Here is a 20813-nt window from a genome sequence, read left to right as displayed (position 1 = left end):
ACTAATATGTGGAAACTCGGGGTGCATTGTTAAACAGTGTGATCACTGCCATGCAAAACAAAGTGTAAGAGTCTATGCTCTAAAAGCTTAAAAAGATGGGTAAATTTGAACACTTACGGGATATTAAATAACATCACGCATTACTGTTAAAATTTACTTTAGGGGCCAGGTGGTGGCGCACCTGACTGAGCGCACATGTTACAATGCACAAGGACCCAGGTTCGAGCCCCTGGTCCCCACTTGCAGGGGGAAAGCTTAACAAAGCAGGGGTGAAGCCGGGCTGCAGGTTTCTCTCTGTCTCTCACCCTCTCAATTTCTGAGTGTCTCTATCCAATAAATAAATAAAGATAATAAAAAAATTTAAAAAATTACTTTAAAGTCTAATAAAAGTGAAAGCCCTATCGTTGATATATATGTACATGGTGAGAATGTCTGGGTGAAAATATATGGAATGTGCTTCCAAATAACCCATACAATTGTGAGGTTCAAGGTAGGCAAGAAACAAAAGATTTGTTTCATCAGGCCAGGTTATGAGTTAAAATTGGGTGGCAAACACATAAGGATTTGACTTAATTTTTTTTTTCTAATTTTAAACTAAGCTTGAATATTTTCACAACAAAAAGTCTAAACAAAAAAAAAAGTTCCTTTTTTCTTAAATAACATAGTATGATATATAAAAGCACGAACTCCAAAATCTCTGAACACTTGGGTTGCAATCTAAATAGTCCATTTAATGTTTCTGAACATGTATTTATTTATAACAGAATGATCGGGTGTGGGTATAGTTGTAAAAACTTAATAGGTCATATAGAGAGAAAATGTACAGTAATGTCCTGGCCTAATGTAGAAACTCAATTGACTAAGTCCCTTTGTTTTCCCTTACATTTTTCCCTTCCTCCTCTTTCTTTTTTTAAATATTTATTTTATTTATTTATTCCCTTTTGTTGCCCTTGTTGTTTTATTGTTGTAGTTATTATTGTTGTTGTCATTGTTGGATAGGACAGAGAGAAATGGAGAGAGGAGGGAAAGACAGAGAGGAGGAGAGAAAGCTAGACACCTGCAGACCTGCTTCACCGCTTGTGAAGTGACTCCCCTGCAGGTGGGGAGCCGGGGTTCGAACTGGGATCCTTATGCCGGTCCTTGTGCTTTGCGCCACCTGTGCTTAACCCGCTGCGCTACAGCCCAACTCCCTCTCCTCTTTCATAGACTACAAAATAGTTCTTTACTAAGTGATGTCTCTATTCCCACTGCTACAGGGTACACCACTATTAATACCCTAATCTACTCATTTTTCAGCTACTTTTGGACAAGGAAATTTTAAGGGTGTGTTTAATAAGCACACAGGCTTTCAGAATCTGTAACTGGTTTTAAATTTTAGTTCTTAGTATTTATCTAGTTTTGAGATCTTGGGCAAGTTACTTAATAAGTAATTTATTAAGTAACTTATTAACTTTATTAATTAAGCAAGTTGCTTAATAAATAAAATATTTCTTTAAAATGCTGAATAGGTAATTTCACATAAAACATCTGGCAAGGGAAAATACTTTGGAAATATTTCCTATCAAACTATTTCTCCATATTAAGGCTCTCAGTTAGCCAGCAAGTTGTCTTTCCTTCCACAAGAAACCATTTCACAATGCAGCATTCATCACGTATGATGTTCAAGCTGATGGCTAGTCTCCAGATTTCAGAGTCCACATGTACTCCTTGATTAAAAATTGGGAGGGGAAGGGTGTCCTTTGTAAAAACATCAATTTCCAAGTGCAAACAAATTAATAATAACCAGTATGCTTTACTATTTCTGTGCCACATTGTTTATTACCAAGATCCATAAAGTGAATAAATTTAGCTGACTTCAGGAAATCCAGGGACAATTATTCTGTCTATAGAATTCCTTGTCGTGCACCATGCTGCAAAGTCCATACACTGGGAAGTGACTTTAATTTCTATACTGGGGGTGGGGGGAACAGGGGTGAGTACATCTGAATAGTAAAGGGATCGACAAAGATAGAACAAATATGATTACAAAAAAAAAAAAAAAAAGCCAACATTTTCTCCTCCTCATCTACGTACCGATATGAAATGCTCACTTTTATCCAAATTTGTAGATCTACATAATCAACATCTAAAGGACTTTACAATTTTCCAAGGTTGTTTTACATATACTCTGAATGTTATTAGAGACTGCAGGTCCCTCATAGTAGAACTTAATAGCTAGTGACTCAAAGGTAAGTCAATGTTAGTTGATATCCTATGCACCAGAGATAAAGTATCAAGTGAGATGAGTCCCTCAGGGAACCGGAGGAGTTCTCCTGACCAGGTCTGACAGAACTCGTAGCTTTTAATTTTCATCACACCCCACAATATCAGAGACCCTTATCATAGTCTAGCATCAATTAAATAGAAATTCTCAGCTTTCACAAAGATATAGAGGGGAGAGAATTAAACTGCCCTTAAATCCATAACTCTATCCTTCTCTACCAATTCCAAAATCTGCCTTTAAGGAAATACAAATACTTTGTACAGACTAGCATTTCTGTAAATCACATAATATCTCTCTCTCTCTCTCTCTCTCTCTCATGCACACATAAACACACACACACATCCTGGATTCTCATAACTCATCTTACATATGAGGAAGCCAAGGGCGAGGAAGACCATGTGGTTTTCAGTGAACATGCAGTAAATGGTACAAGCAAAACTCTGACAGGCTCACTGAGCCTTCCATCCCTTATAAAACCAAAAGGTGTGACTAATGTCAGTAATCAACTGGAAATGTTGTGTAGCATTGATACTGCTCAGAAAATGAGGTGCTAGGGACATATAATAACATAAACTACAGGCTGGACCAAGATCTATCCTTTTTTCTTTTTTCCCCACATGGACCTCAATCAGCTGAGAGGAAAATAAAAAGGAAATTTTCTTTAATATTTATTTATTTTCCCTTTCGTTGCTCTGGTTTTTTATTGTTGTAGTTATTGTTGTTGTTATTGATGTTGTCGTTGTTGTTAGGACAGAGAGAAATGGAGAGAGGAGGGGAAGACAGGGAGAGAGAGATAAGACACCTTCAGACCTGCGTCACCGCTTGTGAAGCGTCTCCCCTGCAGGTGGGGAGCGGGCCTCGAACCAGGATCCTCACGCAGGTCCTTGCACTTTGTGCCACGTGTGCTTAACCAGCTGCTCTACCTCCCGACTCCCAGGAAAAATATTTTTTAAACTAATGGGCTTGGAGAGTTGGCTTAGCAGCGGAGTGATCCTCTCCCTGTGTGAGGCACTGGGTTGTATTTTAAAGATAATTTAGACTTGGACTTTTGAGAGAAGTTCCTACATTGAATAACTTAGGCAGAACTAACCAAAGTGAATGGTAATGCCACCTTAAATATGCATTTTATTTTCTGTAACAATTTCAACAAACTTTGATTTTTTTTTCTTCCAGGCTCAAAAATAACTTTTAAGTTGTACAACTTGCCCAAGAATACATCCAACCAACAACTCAACAGTAACTGATCATGTAATCCTCATTTCTAGACAACAGGCTCAATTTGCCGAAACACCTTAAACACAGAGTATCTCCAGGGCTCTACAAATATTACAAGAGCTAGTCTTTAAATGCTTATTAACAGGTTTGAATCTCAAAGCTAATGAGTCCTAACTCTACAGAATTAAAAAATTCAAAATATTTTAGTAACTTATTCATTTTTAGGCAAGTTACCTTTAAAAAGGTCTATAATTTAAACAGTGTGGGGGAGACAGCATAATAGTTATGCAAAGAGATTATAAGGCCTGATGCTCCAGAGTCCCAGGTTCAGTCCCCCACCCCCACACTACCATAAACCAGAGCTTAGCAGTGCTCTGGTAAAACAAACAAACAAAATTTAAACTGTATCCATCAGTTTTTACACTAGGAATGCCAGGTGTTTTCTTTTTATGCATAACTAGCCTCAAAATAAGTCTTAATGTTAATCTATTCAGTCCCAAGGAAGTATAATTTAAATGGCTGACCATTCCTAAGAATATGAAATTTAAAACTTTTAATTTATTTATTTATTTAGGCTCTTAATTTGTGCCTTGCTTTTATGTGTGGGAGTGAGAGGAGACATGGAGTCCATAAGGTGCCCAACAGATCTTAAACTAAACTCAATCTGTATTATGTTAGCACTCCAGCACTAGTGAACCAAAGAGCATCCATTTGCTACAAATATTTAATATCTTCTCTAGAGTTTATAGCTCTAGTTCTGACTAAAAATCTAAACTGAAATACTGAGGACGAACAACCTTCCAAAAACTAAAATAAACCAGATGTGTCCTGCTTTGAATGTTACTCAAAATAATACTACACTTAATGGTGAGAACAAAAGATTTTTTAGTGCATCATAAAAATAATGACATTTGCTGTAACAGAATGGCTCTTACTTCAGCCACATGGTAAGCTTCAAAGAACTAAAAGCTTTGAATTATTTACTTGCCTGACCAAATGAGCAAGACTGTATAGTCCACACCCAGTCATTTTGGTAATGAGTCTGAGGATAGTCTAGTATGTAAGACTCGAGTCAGAAAGACATCAAGTCAGCATACACCACAAGCACGAGAGGCACCATGTTCACAGACACATATCTGCATAAATAAGATAGACCTAAGACTGGAACACAATCACTTTCAAATGAAAGATTCTTTAATTCAGCAAGTGAGCTAAGAGATCTCCCCAGACATTAACATGTTACAGCAAAAATGAATGGCATTTTTAGCTGTGGACTGTACAATTTTATACTGAGTTGGTTCTTCAGACACACACTTAGATCTGAAATACTGACGCGTGCCTTATCAATGAACAGGCATTTAATACAAAAGAATGGATCCAGGCGTGGGTAGACAGCATAATGGTTATGCACAGAGACTCTCATGCCTGAGACTCCCAGGTTCAATCCCCCACACTACCATAAAACCAGAGCTAAGTAGTGTTCTGGTGGGGGGGGGGGGGGAGTAAAAAAAATGGACCCAACTAAAAGATTTTTACATGGTCTGGGAGGTGGCACAGTGGCTAAGTAACTAGACTCTGAAGCATGAGGTCCTGAGTTCCGTCCCTGCCGCATATGTACCAGAGTGATGTCTAGCTCTTTCTCTCGTCTCCTCCTATCTTTCTCATTAATAAAATTAATAAAATCTTTAAAAAAAAAGATTTTTACAATGTTAATCAGAGCACTTTTGTTTATCAGCACATATAAACAATAGCTAATTATGCCGGGTAATAGGAAAGTTTGTGTCCTATTTATCAAAGCTATGCAAGTATCAAAATACAGACATTTCAGTACTTCAGCTACCTTTCTTTTTTCTTTATTTTTTAAAAATATTTATTTACGGGAGTCGGGCTGTAGTACAGCAGGCTAAGTGCAGGTGGTACAAAGCACTAAGACCGGCATAAGGATCCCGGTTCGAACCCCGGCTCCCCACCTGTAGGGGAGTCGCTTCACAGGCGGTGAAGCAGGTCTGCAGGTGTCTATCTTTCTCTCCTCCTCTCTGTCTTCCTCTCCCTCTCTCCATTTCTCTCTATCCTATCCAACAACAACAATAATAATAATAACTACAACAATAAAACAACAAGGGCAACAAAAGGGAAAAAATATAAAATATATATATTTATTTACTTATTCCCTTTTGTTGCCCTTGTTCTTTTGTTGCTGTAGTCTATTGCTGTCTTCGGGTTGTTGTTGGATAGGACAGAGAGAAATGGAGAGGGGAGGGGAAGACAGAGAAGGGGAGAGAAAGACAGACACCTGCAGACCTGCTTCACCGCTTGTGAAGAGACTCTCCTGCAGGTGGGGAGCTGGGGGCTCGAACCGGGATCCTTACACTGATCCTTGTGCTTTGTGCCACCTGTGCTTAACCCGCTGCGCAATAGCCCGACTCCCTTCATCCACCTTTTTCATCAGCTCTGTTCTCCCTACAGTACTTAAAAGAATTCATGGACACAATCAGCCAGCGGTGCTGCTCATCCAGTGTGCTGCTCAGAAGCTTTCTGCGCCAACTCAAGGAGAGTGGGAGATAAGCTCTAGGCTAGAGAAACAGTCTCTGTGAGTGTACATCAGTCCGAGGAAGTATAAACTACAGTTTATCGATACTGATTATCCCTAAAAATGGGAAATTAAGAACCAATTTTTTTTTTTTTGGTTCTTAATTTGTGCTTTGTTTTTATCTGAGGGAGAGGAGAGATGAAGTCCATAAAGTGCCCAACAGATGTTGACATCAGCCCAGTGTGTGGGATCCCTGTCAGCATAAGGAGAAGGAGGCAGTACTCTTCAGTGCAGATTTCACAAATCACAGCTGGGTTGCATAGCGTCAGCCTGATTTTATAATGACAACAGCCAAGGGGGTGGGGGGCTTTAAATGTGTTCCACACATTCTGCTTAAGAAATCCAAAATATTCACGTATTGTTAGGCTGAATTCAAAAGCCTGTGTGTCAGTGCCATAGCTGAGTGTGTGAAAATGTACAGTCATCCACTTCAGCTTTGGAGAGTTTCTGCATAGAAAAGAAAACACATGTTCATGCAAAGTTTGTGCAAAGAAAAAAAAAAAATCTGGCAGAATTCGTGACGAGAGAAAATAATCAAAGGTGGTATTTATGCAGGGACATGCAAATCTCTGACTGCGGGAAAGACGATCCTGAAGGACTAGCAGAGGCTCTGAGGAGATCATGCTTGCAGTGTGAGGAGGACAGTCAGAAAACGAGAAAAGAGACTAAAGGAAAGGAGGGCTTTGGAAGATAGGGAAAGTCAGGCAGGAGTGGGTTCAAAGTAGAGAATGAGTTAGACTCAGATACACTGTCTGCCAAGGAGCTCTGTGAGGAACCAGCTGGCAGTAGCACGTTTATATTATACTCGCCCAATTAGTTACTCAGGAGAGGCGGGGAGAGATGTAGGTCTTCAATATGAGCATATAACTTTATACTGGGCATATCAGAGGGATGAAAACAAAAGAAAAAGGAAGACAGTATTAACTTATGTTCCTAAATACTATCAGGACATTTAAAAAAAAAACAGTAAAAAAAAAAATCACTGAACAAAAATTCTTTACTTACACAAAGACAACGGCAGAAACATTCAGGGCATCTTTATACTACTAAGAGGTTAAAAAAATTACTTCAACAAGAATTGGTTAGCTCATCAACAATAAATGATTAGCTTATTAGCTTATGATTTGACAAGAACTGATTTCAACAAGAACTGAAAACTTCCAGTTTCCCAATTAATAAAGCTCCTGACATCTATCTAAACAAATGAGGTAAGTATATCTAGAAAACCCAAGATATTATGTAAAAATAAAGCAAAAATAATAATAAGGAAAGGTACTGATGGTGCATCAAACCGGCAATGATTTCTGGTTTTCCATAAATTAATAACGAAATGATACATTTCAAAAAATATGAAATAGTCGACAAATTTAGTAGTCTTCTTTAACAAAGTTGTAACAGGAGATTTATCCTGCATTTGAAAGGGGAATTTTTCATGTGTCATTCAGCAATTATCTGGCCCATCTCTAAGATGTAAGATAATCAGTACTTGTGTATATGTACCCAGTTACTACAGATACAGTTATTCACAAGTTCATACAAAATGACATACACTATCTCCCATTCAACAAATCTTATTTCCACTTCCATTTACAGGTACAGAAGTTGAGGTTAAAGGAGGATCAGGCTTGTTTTCCAAGGTCTCTAGCTCAGTACAGTGCTGAAGTCAGGTGTGTATTACTCAAAGCTCTGCGAATCAGAATCAGAAACTTAAATGTCTACAGCCTAAACTCAACAATAAACTAAGCTCCTGAAATTCTACTCATCTGAAGGTGAATAATACTCCTATCGCATTTCTCCCTCCTACAAACAGAATAAGGGGTTTTATGGAATTTATAAGAGAGATCTGAAACTCCTCTGTAAAACTGCTTGTGATCAGATAGTTTATGGATTCCCAATGAAGTGTGATGTGCTCTGCCTAAAACCATGCCAAAATCCCAGGTCCTGTGACTCTACAGAAGCAGCAAAAAGGATTTGATATTAATAGCATCTGTTTCTTAGTGGCATTGTTCTGGGAGACTGCAGAATGTGAGACAGAAATGCTGGGTTAGTATCTAACTTTTAAATAAGGTATTCAGAGACAGAAACTCTTGCTTGAATATATACTTTACACTTTTTCTATATTTTTCTTTTTTGCCACCAGGTTTCTGCTAGGGCCCCCAACTGAACAACTCCACCACTCCTGGAAGACTCCTTTCCCTTCCCCAGACAGAGAGTAAGAGACAGAGAGGACAGACAATGCAGCACTGCTTCTGCACTAGTGACTCTTCCCCTGGATGGGTGGCTTCCATATGGGAGCCAGGGGCTTGAAGCAGGCTCCTTGCAAGGTAAAGTGTGCATTCTCTGGGTGGATTACCTTCACCCTGAAATGTCAAGTATTCTTTTTTTTTTCATTATTTTGATTTATTGGACAGAGACTGCCAGAAATTGAGAGAAAGAGAAAGACAGAGGGAGTGAAGCAGAAAGACACCTGCAGCACTGTTTCACCACTTATAAAGCTTTCCCCCTACAGGTAGAGACTGGAGACTTGAACCCAGGACCTTGTACATTGCAAATCTTTTCTGCACTCAAAATATTCCAGCCCCTCAAATATTCTTAAGTGACTTAGAAGATCTCAGCCTGACATCTTACTAGGAAAAAAAAAGAGAGAGGTTACATTTTTTAATACAAAGTGTGCTAGCCCCTACCCACTTACCCTTTTCTCCATCATTTTTTTAAAGATTTATTATTTATTTATTGAATACTGACTAAAAGAAATTGAAAGGGAAGAGGGGGATAAACAGAGAGAGAAAGGGAGATTAAGCACAGCACTGCTTCACCATTCCTGAAGTTTTCCCTTTGCAAGTAAACCTGGGGCTTGAACCAGGGTCCTTGCACACTGTGCATGTATGTGCCACCACCCAGCTTCTAGCTCTAGCTTTTTATAGATGTCCGAGTAGGGCAAGAAAAAGCTCACCATGCCATGCATGAGAACATATAGCTTCAAGCCCTGGAACCACCCCGATACTAGAAGTACCACAGATAGTGGAGTTGCGCTGTGATATCTCTTTTCACCAAAGTTAAAAAAAATAAATAAGTGGTCTGGGAGGTGACGCAGTGGATAAAGCATCGGACTCTCAAGCATGAGACCCTGAGTTTAATCCCCGGTTGTACATGTACCAGAGTGATGTCTGGCTCTTTCTCCTCCTATATTTCTCATTAATAAATAAATTAAAATCTTAAAAAAAAAATCAACAAACAAACCCAAAAGAGAGACGGGATATGTCTGAGCTAAATATACCAAGCATCTAATCCAAAAGTCAGCAAAATAATGAAGTACTTATTATTTATTTTAGTATGTCTTACATTTTACATTTATGGCATTACAGTTCTCTTTCAGTATTTACTACTCAGTCTGGCATCTAAGAACCCTAGACAAGTTCCTAGAAGATTATGAATTTTGTTTGTGCATGTTAATACAGCCTGCACACAGTTCTCACTAGTTTTTCAAAAAGACAAAACTCAGCAGGAAAAGGTTTAAAAGGACCTTTGGTGTGTATGCATACATGCTTCCTCGTTATAGACACTAGAGCAACATCTTTCAGTTTTGTTTTTTTTGGTCTTAAGTGTTTACAGCAGAAGCCAGCAAATCTTTTCTGTAAAGAGCCAGAGGCTAAATATTTTTAAATGATAAATGCAAACGGTCTGTCTCATACACTTTTTGAACAACTTTAAATGCCAAGTCGGAGAACATAAAAACCATTCTTAGCTTTGGGACCTAACACTGGCTGGTTTGCAAACTCCTAGGTTAGAGTAATAGTTGGCTTATCTCTGCAGAAATATTATGGCATGAGCTCTGGCAGTCCAGGATTCAATGTTTTTCTCTTTTAGGACTTTGTAAGTCAGTAACATACAAAGATTAGAGTTTCCACAGCTGTGAAAATGAAATGCCAACCTCTTCCACACAGTGGGTTTAGCTATTTTTTTTTTTATTTTCCCTTTTGTTGCCCTTGTTGTTTTTATTTATTTTATTTATTTATTCCCTTTGTTGCCCTTGTTGTTTTATTGTTGTAGTTATTATTGTTGTTGTCATTGTTGGATAGGACAGAGAGAAATGGAGAGAGGAAGGAAAGACAGAGAGGAGGAGAGAAAGATAGACACCTGCAGACCTACTTCACCGCCTGTGAAGCGACTCCCCTGCAGGTGGGGAGCCGGGGCTTGGACCGGGATCCTTATGCCGGTCCTTGTGCTTTGCGCCAGGTTTAGCTATTAAGTGAGGCAGTAAGTGTACAGAATGGCCTGGCAGCATGTTGTTAACCAAGAGATTTTCTCATTGTCTCTGTCTCATATGGTAGATCATTAGTAATATATGTAAATCAATATTGAGTCTTTGATAAGGCATGAAGTAGTACAACCTACTTCACAGACGATCTGCTTCGTCTATTTCCAGGAACAAACTGGGCTTTCCCAGACAACCAGGAGACTAGTAGATTGCCAGTTAGAATCTAATAGTTTCCTAAAAACTGTCTACAGCAGTGTCCCTCCCCTCTCCAATGTGTAGGTCAGATTTCTAAAGCAAAGATTTCCTTTAACAATACATTATTTTTCATCTCTGTGTTTTAATATCTAAATCATAATTCAAAGCACTTTAAGAAAACCCAACTACAAACAGCAGTATCAGCACTAGGTGTACCAGGAACTTAGCATCAAAAAATACTATACAAACCAAAGTTACCAGATGTTTACTTTAGTGGAGATACCATTCTTTCCCTTTCTCTCACAAAACTGAAGGCCTTAAGTAAACCCAGATACTATTATAAGACTTTTCCCCTCAGGTAGACTAAGCCAGCTAGAGAAAACAGTCAACATGGTGTTATAACCATTTAATCACCTTTGCGATATCCACCATGGCACTAGGTAGGGCAATATTCAAAAAGTGCTTACTAAAAAGAAGTGACTATTTTTTAAATGATTTATCTCTAGGACAATGATCTCTTGATTTAATTTAAGATATGTATCTGAGTATAGCAGTACAAGAAGCACAAAAGAATTAGTTACACTACATCATTACTCTGTGAAAACCGAAGTAATACACTAGTGTTACCTCTAAATTTCTGAAGTATCAAAACTTAATGTTATTTTTGGCATTACTAAGCAAAACTACAATTCCTACAACAACTAAGGGATCTTAGTAGCTATTTTATTTCCCAATCTAAAATTCCTTTTGAAAAATTACCCATAGATAGGAAGCAATGTATCAGACTAAGGTAATAATATAGCACATTGCACTTAACTGTACAAATTCACCAGTTTCTAGAGAACTTATTTTCACAAATGTTAAGAAAACATGCATTACTCCAAATTGTCTTTACTTCAAATGATCAGTTAAAGTTTTTAAAATAATTGAAATAATTGACATTAACAATGAATGTTTTTCTCCCTTCTCTCAAAAGACCAAGAAAGAAAGAAAGAAATTATAAACCACATTACAGAGTATGAAGCTTTCCAGGGCAAACCTGGTTTAGTCCTCAGTATATTTAGAAAAGAGATGAGTAGAAAAAAACTAAGAGGCATTTATTTAGCTAACTCAGCCCTGGCCTCCAGTGATCCCCCTGCATCTCCAATCAACTAGGCAGCATTTGAAAATGTCCCACAAATATACTTTAAGTAGTCTACATAGTTGTTTTTTTTTCCAGGACATAGTTATCAATTTTTTCAGGAGTAAAAGAATAAAATAGCTAAGACTAAATCTTTCATCTTTCAAGAGATTTCCATGAACCTAAAAAAAAGTGGTTCCCCCAAGTATTTGCTGCATTCTCAGTCATTAAAATCAGTGTCAGTAAGTAGATGAGAAGTAAGTCTACATAGCTAAGGACCTACCTAACCCTAAAGCAAAGTATCTACCACGTAAAAATCAACTGTAACTAGTTACTACCACTACATCATAAAGAAATGGAAAATGTTTCAATGAGTTTTCAGAATGACCTTAAAATTCAAAATTATACTGATAATGTCTTTATAAAACAAAATTGCTCAATGAACATCTCTCCAAAGATGTGTTTTAAAAGGGGGTAAAAATTACTGTCCTCCATATGGGACGGCAGGAAGTCAACATTTCCTCAATAAAGGGAGAAAGAAAGAAAGAAAGAAAGAGAGAAAGAAAGAGAGAAAGAAAGAAAGAAAGGAAGGTGAGTCTAGACTATGAAGCAAGGGGCAGTTAACTTGATCAGTGTGGTGAGAACTTGCTACATCTACCCCCAGAACTCCCCTCTTCATCCCTTTATGGTTATGAGGACTGCTGGCCTCGTGCTAGAAGACCTTCCAGTATATTCTAAAGGAAGACAGAAATCATATGAAAGATGCCATATTAAAGAAGCTGGCAATTAGTAAACAAAAGCACACTGCAGATTAGATCAAAAGTTCTGCGGTCCAAATCTGGAAGCAAACCAGGTGTCCAGTAACAGATGAGTTAAAAATGGCCAATTTTCCTTCTTCACCTCATCTTGAATGAAGCTTGAAGAAATCATGTCAAGTGGGATCAGCTAGAAAGAGAAGGATGAATATGGGATGATCCCAATTTTGAAATCTAAGAACAGAGGGAAAAACACAAAGCAGATCTTGGACTGGAGTTGGTGTCAGTGCATCAAAGTAAAAGTGTGTGTGTGTGTGTGTGTGTGTGTGTGTGTGTGTGTGTGTATGTGTGGGAGGGTGTGGGGGAGGTGTGTGGGAGGTGTGTGGTGTGTGTGTGTATGTGTGCACGCGTGCACGCACAGGTCCTGGAATATGATCATGGAGGAGGACCGAGGTGGGGGGATTAGATTGTTATGTGGAAAATTTATGAGAAATGTTACACATGTACAAATTACTGTTTTACTGTTGACTATAAACCATTAATCCCCCCCAATAAAGGGGAAAAAAAAAAGTTCTGGCCTTTCAGCCTGCAAACAATACTAGCTACACAGCGATAATTTTCTATCAACAGAAACATCACAAGAATCTCAACCATCTGACTGCCAAAGCCTAACCTCTCCAGGACTGTTCACTCAGATTCCATGTTGACAACGGATTCTCCACATAGTCAAGAATATTAGTGGTGAGGCCAGGTGGTGGTGCTTCCAGTAGAGCTCACATGTTACCGTGTGCAAGGACCCAGCCCCACCTGCAGGAGAGAAGCTTCATAAGCAGTAAAGCAATGATGCAGGTCTCAAATTCTGTCTATATACAAGGAAATAATACAAGTATTAACACATACTGATACAAAAAAAAAAGTGACAATCTTTCTTGAAGCCCAATTTTTCAGTCATTTATTTGCTATTTCATTGGATAGAGAGATTAAGGCAGAGAAGGCATTTCTCAGCATATGCACGAGGGAGGGATGAAACCCAGGCCTTTCTATATGCAAGTCCTGGGCTCTAGCTCCGAGCCATCTCCCCTGCTGCTTTTTATTAAATACTTACATAATTAACTATTTAAAAATGTATTCTAAGAAAAAAAATCTAAAACATTAACACTGACATGACTAACATTATATTAAGTGTATTTAGGAGTATAGCAGTAAGATTGAACTCTAATAAGTGGAAGATATATACATGTATATAACAGTTAACATATGTAGTATTTTACAAATTATAAACCTTTTGAGTCAATTTCAGTGATATTCAGCTGGGCCCTTAGGAGGTAACCTCTTGAAGCCCTTTGACATTTCTAGGCAAAACATCAGAACTGGCAGTCCTGATGAACTACACTTTATTTTCCATTTTTCCATGAAGATGGGAAAATGAGTGAAAGGGAAAAGGAGTGATAGTGAAGTAAATTTCCAAAATATTTCTGTTATATATAACAGAAGAGTACCAAACGGTCCCACGACTCAATATAATTCTAATACTTTATTTAGCTCCACTAAGTAGATTAGATAGCTAGAAAGGAGAAAATAGCAAGACCTTCTATTTAGAAGCAAAATCTGCTGGGTTAAAAAAGAAATGCTCTGTGGGGCAGCACCCAAAGACTTAACCTTATGATTTAGCTTCAGAAGGATCTTTTCGGAAAGTCTTCAATTTAAGAGGAAAAAAAACTTTATACTTATACTCTGATCAAACTTCTCAGATAATCTGAAAAGTTATTTTCATATGTATATTATGCTGATAGCATAACAAAGAAAAGAAAACAGCAAACGCTTAATTATAAAGTGCTAACATTGTTTTTTTTTTTTTAAGTCAGCCTGAAAAAAAATAAGTAAGCGATAAAAGCTAGGCTGGCTTTATCAGACCTGTATTTCACTGTCTGCCAGTTGTACAACTTGAAGCAAGTTATCTAACTATTCAGAGCACTATTTCCACATCTGTAAGAATAAAAAAAAATAAAATAACACTAGATATGTTAAACCACTTTTTTACAGAAACTTGAGTCAGCTCTAGAAACTCAATAGTTTTAAAACACTACAGGAGAACTCCACTTCCTGAAGCTACCCCTTTTTGTTCTTACACTGCATGATTCTCTTTCTTAACTAACCTAAAATTGGTTCTCTAGTAACTGCAAGTCCATCCGGCACACCAGTATAGCTAGTTCAGTTCTCAAGAGACTGAGCCCAACAAGGGCTGAAGCTGTTCGGTATTGAAGGCCCTGACCTAGAACCAACAAATACACAGCAGACATATAGCAAATATCTGCAGACTGAGTCACGTACATCCTGTGTGGTCAGTCTTTACAGATTGACTGCTGAAATGCCTTCAGATGAAAAAAGCAAAGACGTGTCCATCTCTTTAGTGACAATCTAATATTTAAGGTTCAGAAGTTGAAATACCATGCATAACCAAACTCATGCTGTGCTTTTTAAAAAAGCCTTTTGGGTGTAGTAAATCAAGCAGCTTTGCTGTATTTTAACCAGTGATGCTTTTCAGTGATACAGATGATAAAACAAGGTTCACTCAGAACAAAAGACCCATCAATGACTCCACCACTCCTATTTATGATTTCCTTCAAGTGTAACTTAACTACAAGCTTACATTTTAAAAAAAAAAAAAGGAAATTATATACATTCTCACTGCCACTGACAATTCTGAGAATAACACCCCCCCCCAACAATAACTTTATTATCTGAAATTTACCCATAAGGTATCAGAACAGAAATTGTGAAAGAAAGTCAAAACCTCTAACAACTTTTTCTCAGGGGTGGACAGCTATCAATAAACATCCCATTGCTTCAACACTAGAATTCACCTATTAACTGAGTCACTGATACTCCAGGGCTATAAGAGTTGCCTTCACCAAGTTGGATCTACTTCACAGGACGGAAGATGAAGGACAGGGAACAGTTCTCCATCCTCCACAACAAATGTCTCCTGCCAACTGACAAGAGTTGCCCTGCCAGTCAGTGGTATCAGACTAAGGAAAGCATAATTAGTGAGGTCAATCTGTCTCACACACACACACACAAGCCAACAACCCATCCTGAGGATAAAACATTTCTGGAGTATGTGTGTCACTCACTGCTGCTGAAGGCTGGTGATCAACAAACATACAACTTCCACTGAAGGACACTAGGTTAAGGCAAAAACCCAGACGGAAACACATTTATAGTAAAGGACAAAAATCCACAAAGGTCAACGCCTTTCAACAAACACAAAAGCTGGTGAAAGCGAAATTGAAAATCCTGTTATTTTAGAAGAAACAGCTTGACCCTATCCACTTCAACCCCAAGCCTCCCCGGGGCCAGAGAGGGCAAAGGCTCCAGCCCCAAAAGCTTCCCATCTCTCCTTCCACTTCTACGACACTGAAATGTCATGTAGAGATATTAATCTAAACAGTCTCATTATATAAACGACCTCCAACAGGAGAGTTTTAAAAGTTAAAAAAAAACAAAACGGGCCGGTCGGTGGCACACCTGGTTGAGTACACATGTTACAGTGATCAAGACTTTGAGTTCGAAGACCCGTCCGACCTGCGGGGGGAATGCTTTGCAGGTAGTGAAGCAGGGCTGCATGTATCTGTCTCTTCTCTTCTCTGTCTCCCCATTCCTATTGACTTCTGGCTGTCTCTATCCAATAAATAAATAAAGATAATTAAAAAATTGTTTTTTTAAAGTTAAAAAAAAAAAAAAACACTGTCTAGCATTAGAACACTAGCTGCCTACAAGTGGGGTGACTCCTACTTGGAGGAGGGGTGCTTTCGGGAACAGGTAGGTAAGAGGAGGAGCGGAGCCTGGGTCCTCGCTCCTGAAGCTCCCCCAGCACCTTCTGGGGTGGGTGACATTAAGACAGTGCAGAAAGCCGCAGCGACAGCGGCTCCCCACTCGTTCCCAGCCTGGGGGTGAGTAGAGGGGGCGGCACCCCCTCTCACCAGACCCTGCAAGTCACCCTGGAAGTCGCTGAGCCGGGCAGCACCCCTGTCCCAGCCGCCCGCCTGCAGTCTGCCGGACAAATGGCTCAAGGTGGTCAGTCACCAGGATGCTGCTGCCACCGCATCTAAGAAGAGATCCAACCCCACTCACTCCGGGGGGGGGGGGGGGGGGGGGTGGACTCCATCCTGCCCCATTCCGTGCGCCCCAAGCTTAACAGCCGCAGCCCCTGGAGGGTCTAAAGACATGGGGAAGGGTCCCTGAGTGCCAGCAATGCCCTCTGCAAAAACAAAGTGGAGTGTGTCCTCTTTGCTTGGATCTGGGTGCTGGGAGGAGATCCGGGAAAGAGAGAGAGAGAGAGAGAGAGAGAGAGAGAGTGTGTGTGTGTGTGTGTGTGTGTGTGTGTGTGTGTGTGTTTCCAGGTTGGCAGTGCCCCCCAGCCCCAACATAATGGGGGTGTGGGTGTGGGGGGGCTCCAGGCTGGCAGTGGCCCCCCAGCGGGGATGTGTGTGGGGGCTCCAGGCTGGCAGTGCCCCCAGCCCCAACACAGTAGGTGTGTGGGATGTGGGGGGGCTCCAGGCTGGCAGTGCCCCCAGCCCCAACACAGTAGGTGTGTGGGATGTGGGGGGGGGGCTCCAGGCTGGCAGTGCCCCCAGCCCCAACACAGTAGGTGTGTGGGATGTGGGGGGGGGGCTCCAGGCTGGCAGTGCCCCCAGCCCCAACACAGTAGGTGTGTGGGATGTGGGGGGGGGCTCCAGGCTGGCAGTGCCCCCAGCCCCAACACTCCCGCGGCTCGGGGCGCCCCCCAGCCACCCCCCACCCCGCGCACCTGATCTTGTAACTCGGGAGGGTGTGCTTGCGCTTGATGATCTTCTTGAGCTGGTTGACGATGATGGAGGTGAGCTGGGGCATGGGGCGCCCTTCGAACTGCGAGCGCACCTCGAAGTCGATGAGCGGGTCCTCCACGAAGGAGAAGAACCAGTGGGTGAAGGGCACGCGCGTGAGCACGAAGCGCAGGCGGCCCACCACGCGGGACAGCTTGACGAACAGGTAGGCCGACTTGCCGAACACCAGGTCCACGTCGATGGCCAGGTGGAAGCCGCCGCCGTACTCCACCTCCGCCTCGAAGGCCAGCTCCTCCGGGGAGGCGGCGGGCAGCGCCTCGGCCCCGTCCGCGCCGTCGGGCTCGCCGCCGCCCCCGGCCCCGGCCCCGGCCGCGGGAGCCACGGGCCGCAGCAGCCGGACGGTCCTGATGAAGGGCACCGTGTCGCCCAGGAACACGTCGCGCAGGCTCAGCCCCTCCAGCAGCCGCCCGGCCGTCTTGGTCTGCAGCAGCTCCTCGAACTCCACCTTGATCTTCTTGGTGACCCAGCGGCGGGCCAGCGCCGTGTCCCGCAGCTCCCGGAACAGGAACAGGATGGTGGCGTTGAGGAAATAGCAGGTCTCCCGCGTCGGCGGGGCGGGGGTCTCGGGCGCGCCGCCCTCGGGGGGCTCCTCTGCCCCGCCGCCGCCATAGAGATACTCCCGCAGGGCCAGGCCCGGCACCGGCTTGAGGTGGCGGAAGCCGTCGCCCCCGCGGGCCGCCTCGTCGGCCGGCGGCTCGGGCTGCCTGCGGTAGAGCAGCAGGAACTGGGCGAGCAGCGTGAGGAACGAGCCCAGCACGGCCGACGCCAGGATCAGGAGCAGCAGCCCCATCCCGCCGCCGCCGCCCGCGCCGCCCGCGCCGCCCGGGCCCCCGCGCCCGCACCCGCACCCGCAGCGCCGCCGCCGCCTCCTTCACGCCGCCGCCCCCGTGGCCTCCATCTTGAGGACATCGGGCGACGGGATCGCGGCGAGCAGATGCCTGGTCCTCTTCGTCCCGAGGCTCCCGCCCGCGCGGCGCCCCCCACCAGCTGCCGGCAGCGGCCCGCGGCTCCCCAGACGCTCCCCGAGGTTGCTGCTGCCCAGGCGCCGGCGGCGGCGGCGGGGGCGGGGGCGGGGGCGGGAGGACGGGGCGGCGCCTCCCTGAGGCCGCCGCTCATTGGACGAGCCGAGCGTGATGTCAGGAGCGTGCTCGCTCCCAGCGACGTCGCCGGGGAAAGTCGTGTCGCGGGAGCGCGCCCGCGGGGTCCTTTCTCACCTCTCCGGCGCCCTTGCAGTCCCGCCCCGGCTCACGCCGACACTCGGCTGTCACTTGTGGAGCTGCGGCCGCGCTGCGGGAGGAGAGTCCGGGGCCGGCGTTTCCAGGCCCGGGAGCCCCGGGAGGAGTGGCGTCCCGTTAGCTGCGAGCGCGCCCACGCCCCTCATTGGCCACGGTCCCTGTCTGTCACCTGTGCAGCTGTGCGGCTCCTGCACTCGCTGCCCCCGCAGGGCCTCCGCACTGCTGAGCCACCTAGCCCGCCGTCCTGGTCCTGGGAAGGAGGGAGTTGGGGAAAAAGCAGCAGAGGCCAACTTACTTTACCATTTGGATGTTTGCTTGAGATTTCAAAGGATATAAAAGTTAAGGGAAGATTTTTGCCAGGTGATTGGGAGAGGGCTAAGGGGCTTGTCCTCCAGTTGTGGCAAAGTCAACCCGCACACAAGGCAGTTACAGCCTCCACCCATTTTACAGATGGGAACGTTGATTCAGGTCGGGAGAGGAACTTGCCTGGGGTCGGTCACACAGTGGAGCCTGGTGTGCCTGGCACTAATCCTGAAGCTTTGGTCGCTGCTCTGTACCTGACACTGTTGCTAAAGTTGCAAGGAGGCAGGGGACGACTCATGCACAGAAAGAGGGATCCGGAAAGAGAGATCAGAAGAGACTTAAGGGAATTTTAGGGGGGGTTGTTGTTGTTTTTGTTGTTGTTTGTTTGTTTTTGCACAGGATGTACCTTGAGCAAAGACCTAGTTCATGAAGTCAGGTTGTCCATCTTGATTCTTGTATCATTCCAACCGTATGACTCCACAACAGTTCTGCCCTTGTCCTTACAGGATCAGATATTCCACACTTCAAAGTCAGCCCCCAAACCTGTCACTTCTGTAGTCTTCAGTTGTCTTTATTGTCTTGGATCAAAGTGATTCCAGAAAGAAAAAAAAAAAAAAAACACAAGAGTCCTCTCCAATTCTAACTCAGCTGGAGCAAACACAGAACTTGAGAGCCAAGCTCTAACCAAGTCCTCTTGCTTCCTCAACTACTGACAAGGTTAAGGTATTTTAATTATGAAAATATAAGAAGACACCTGCTGAGAATCCAGAGTCAAAATCACCTTCCACATCCTACAGAAATCCAAACCCCTCCCAGAGTTGAGGGAGCTCCAGGCAATGACCCTTTTTGTAGTCATCTCTAACTCTTGACCTCTATTTAATTCATTTATTTTTAAGATTGTTGTCTCAGTTATACACTGTTGCAGCTCCCATGACTGCAAGAGGTGATATTGTGTTCATAGAGACATATCTCTTAATTGTATTCCCTGGAAAGCTATAAATTCAGCAACCATTAAAAAAAAAAAAATGTCGGGAGTCGGGCGGTAGCGCAACGGGTTAAGCGCAGGTGGCGCAAAGTGCAAGGACCGGCGTAAGGATCCCGGTTCGAGGCCCCGGCTCCTCACCTGCAGGGGAATCGCTTCACAGGCAGTGAAGCAGGTCTGAAGGTGTCTTTCTCTCCCTCTCTGTCTTCCCCTCCCCTCTCCATTTCTCTCTGTCCTATCCAACAACGACAGCATCAATAACAACAACAGTAATAACTATAACAATATAACAAGAGCAACAAAAGGGAATAAATAAATATTTTTTAAAAAAAATGTCCTGCAGGTTCACAGAAATTCATTTGGCCCCATTTCTAAAAATCTATGTGTCTGAGTAGGTCTCTGAAAGAAGATGTTTTATTTATCAGCTGACCTTATAATGAATTTGAAATGACATCATGAAAATTAAACTTCCTCGACAGGCTTCTTGGGGAAGGATACATTTCAAGGGGAGAGGCAGGAGGACAGTGAAAGATGGGGTTCCTGGAAGACTAGCATTCTCACCAACTAGCAGGAGGCAAGGACCCCTTCTGCTAACCTCTGATTTAATCCATGTGGTCACCAGACTGGGTGAGGAAGATTGAGAACATGGAGAGCTGGCACTAACAGTTGAAATGCCTTAAGAACGCATCATAAATTCTCTAATCGATTGGACTTAGATCAAATTAGCTGGGCAGCCTAGCAGAAAGGCCCAAAGAAGACTGACCCTGGGAGTCGGGCGGTAGCGCGGCGGGTTAAGCACACTTGGCTCAAAGCGCAAGGACCTGTGTAAGGATCCCGGTTTGAGACCCCGGTTCTCCACCTGAAGGGGAGTCCCTTCACAGGCAGTGAAGCAGATCTGCAGGTGTCTGTCTTTGTCTCCTCCTCTTTGTCTTCCCCTCCTCTTTCCATTTCTCTCTGTCCTATCCAACAACAACGACATCAATAGCAACAACAATAACTACAACAACAATT

The 20813-nt window shown here is 42.9% G+C and overlaps 1 protein-coding gene across 1 annotated transcript in view; it reads right to left on the bottom strand.

Moving 5' to 3' along the window:
• The window catches only part of PDZD8 (PDZ domain containing 8), a 72949-nt gene extending 54734 nt beyond the window's left edge, over positions 1–18215 (bottom strand). The window contains exon 1 of the mRNA XM_007518459.2: positions 17207–18215. Within this exon, the coding sequence (XP_007518521.2) occupies positions 17207–18072 (866 nt within the window). The 5' untranslated portion in view covers positions 18073–18215. The remainder of the gene's footprint in view (positions 1–17206) is intronic.
• Between the last annotated feature and the right edge of the window lie 2598 nt (positions 18216–20813).

The sequence above is a fragment of the Erinaceus europaeus genome, chromosome 14 (genome assembly GCF_950295315.1).
Source record: "Erinaceus europaeus chromosome 14, mEriEur2.1, whole genome shotgun sequence".
In the NCBI taxonomy this organism is placed as follows: Eukaryota; Metazoa; Chordata; class Mammalia; order Eulipotyphla; family Erinaceidae; genus Erinaceus; species Erinaceus europaeus.
Note: the sequence above shows the minus strand (reverse complement) of the source record. Positions and strands in the feature narration are given on the sequence as shown.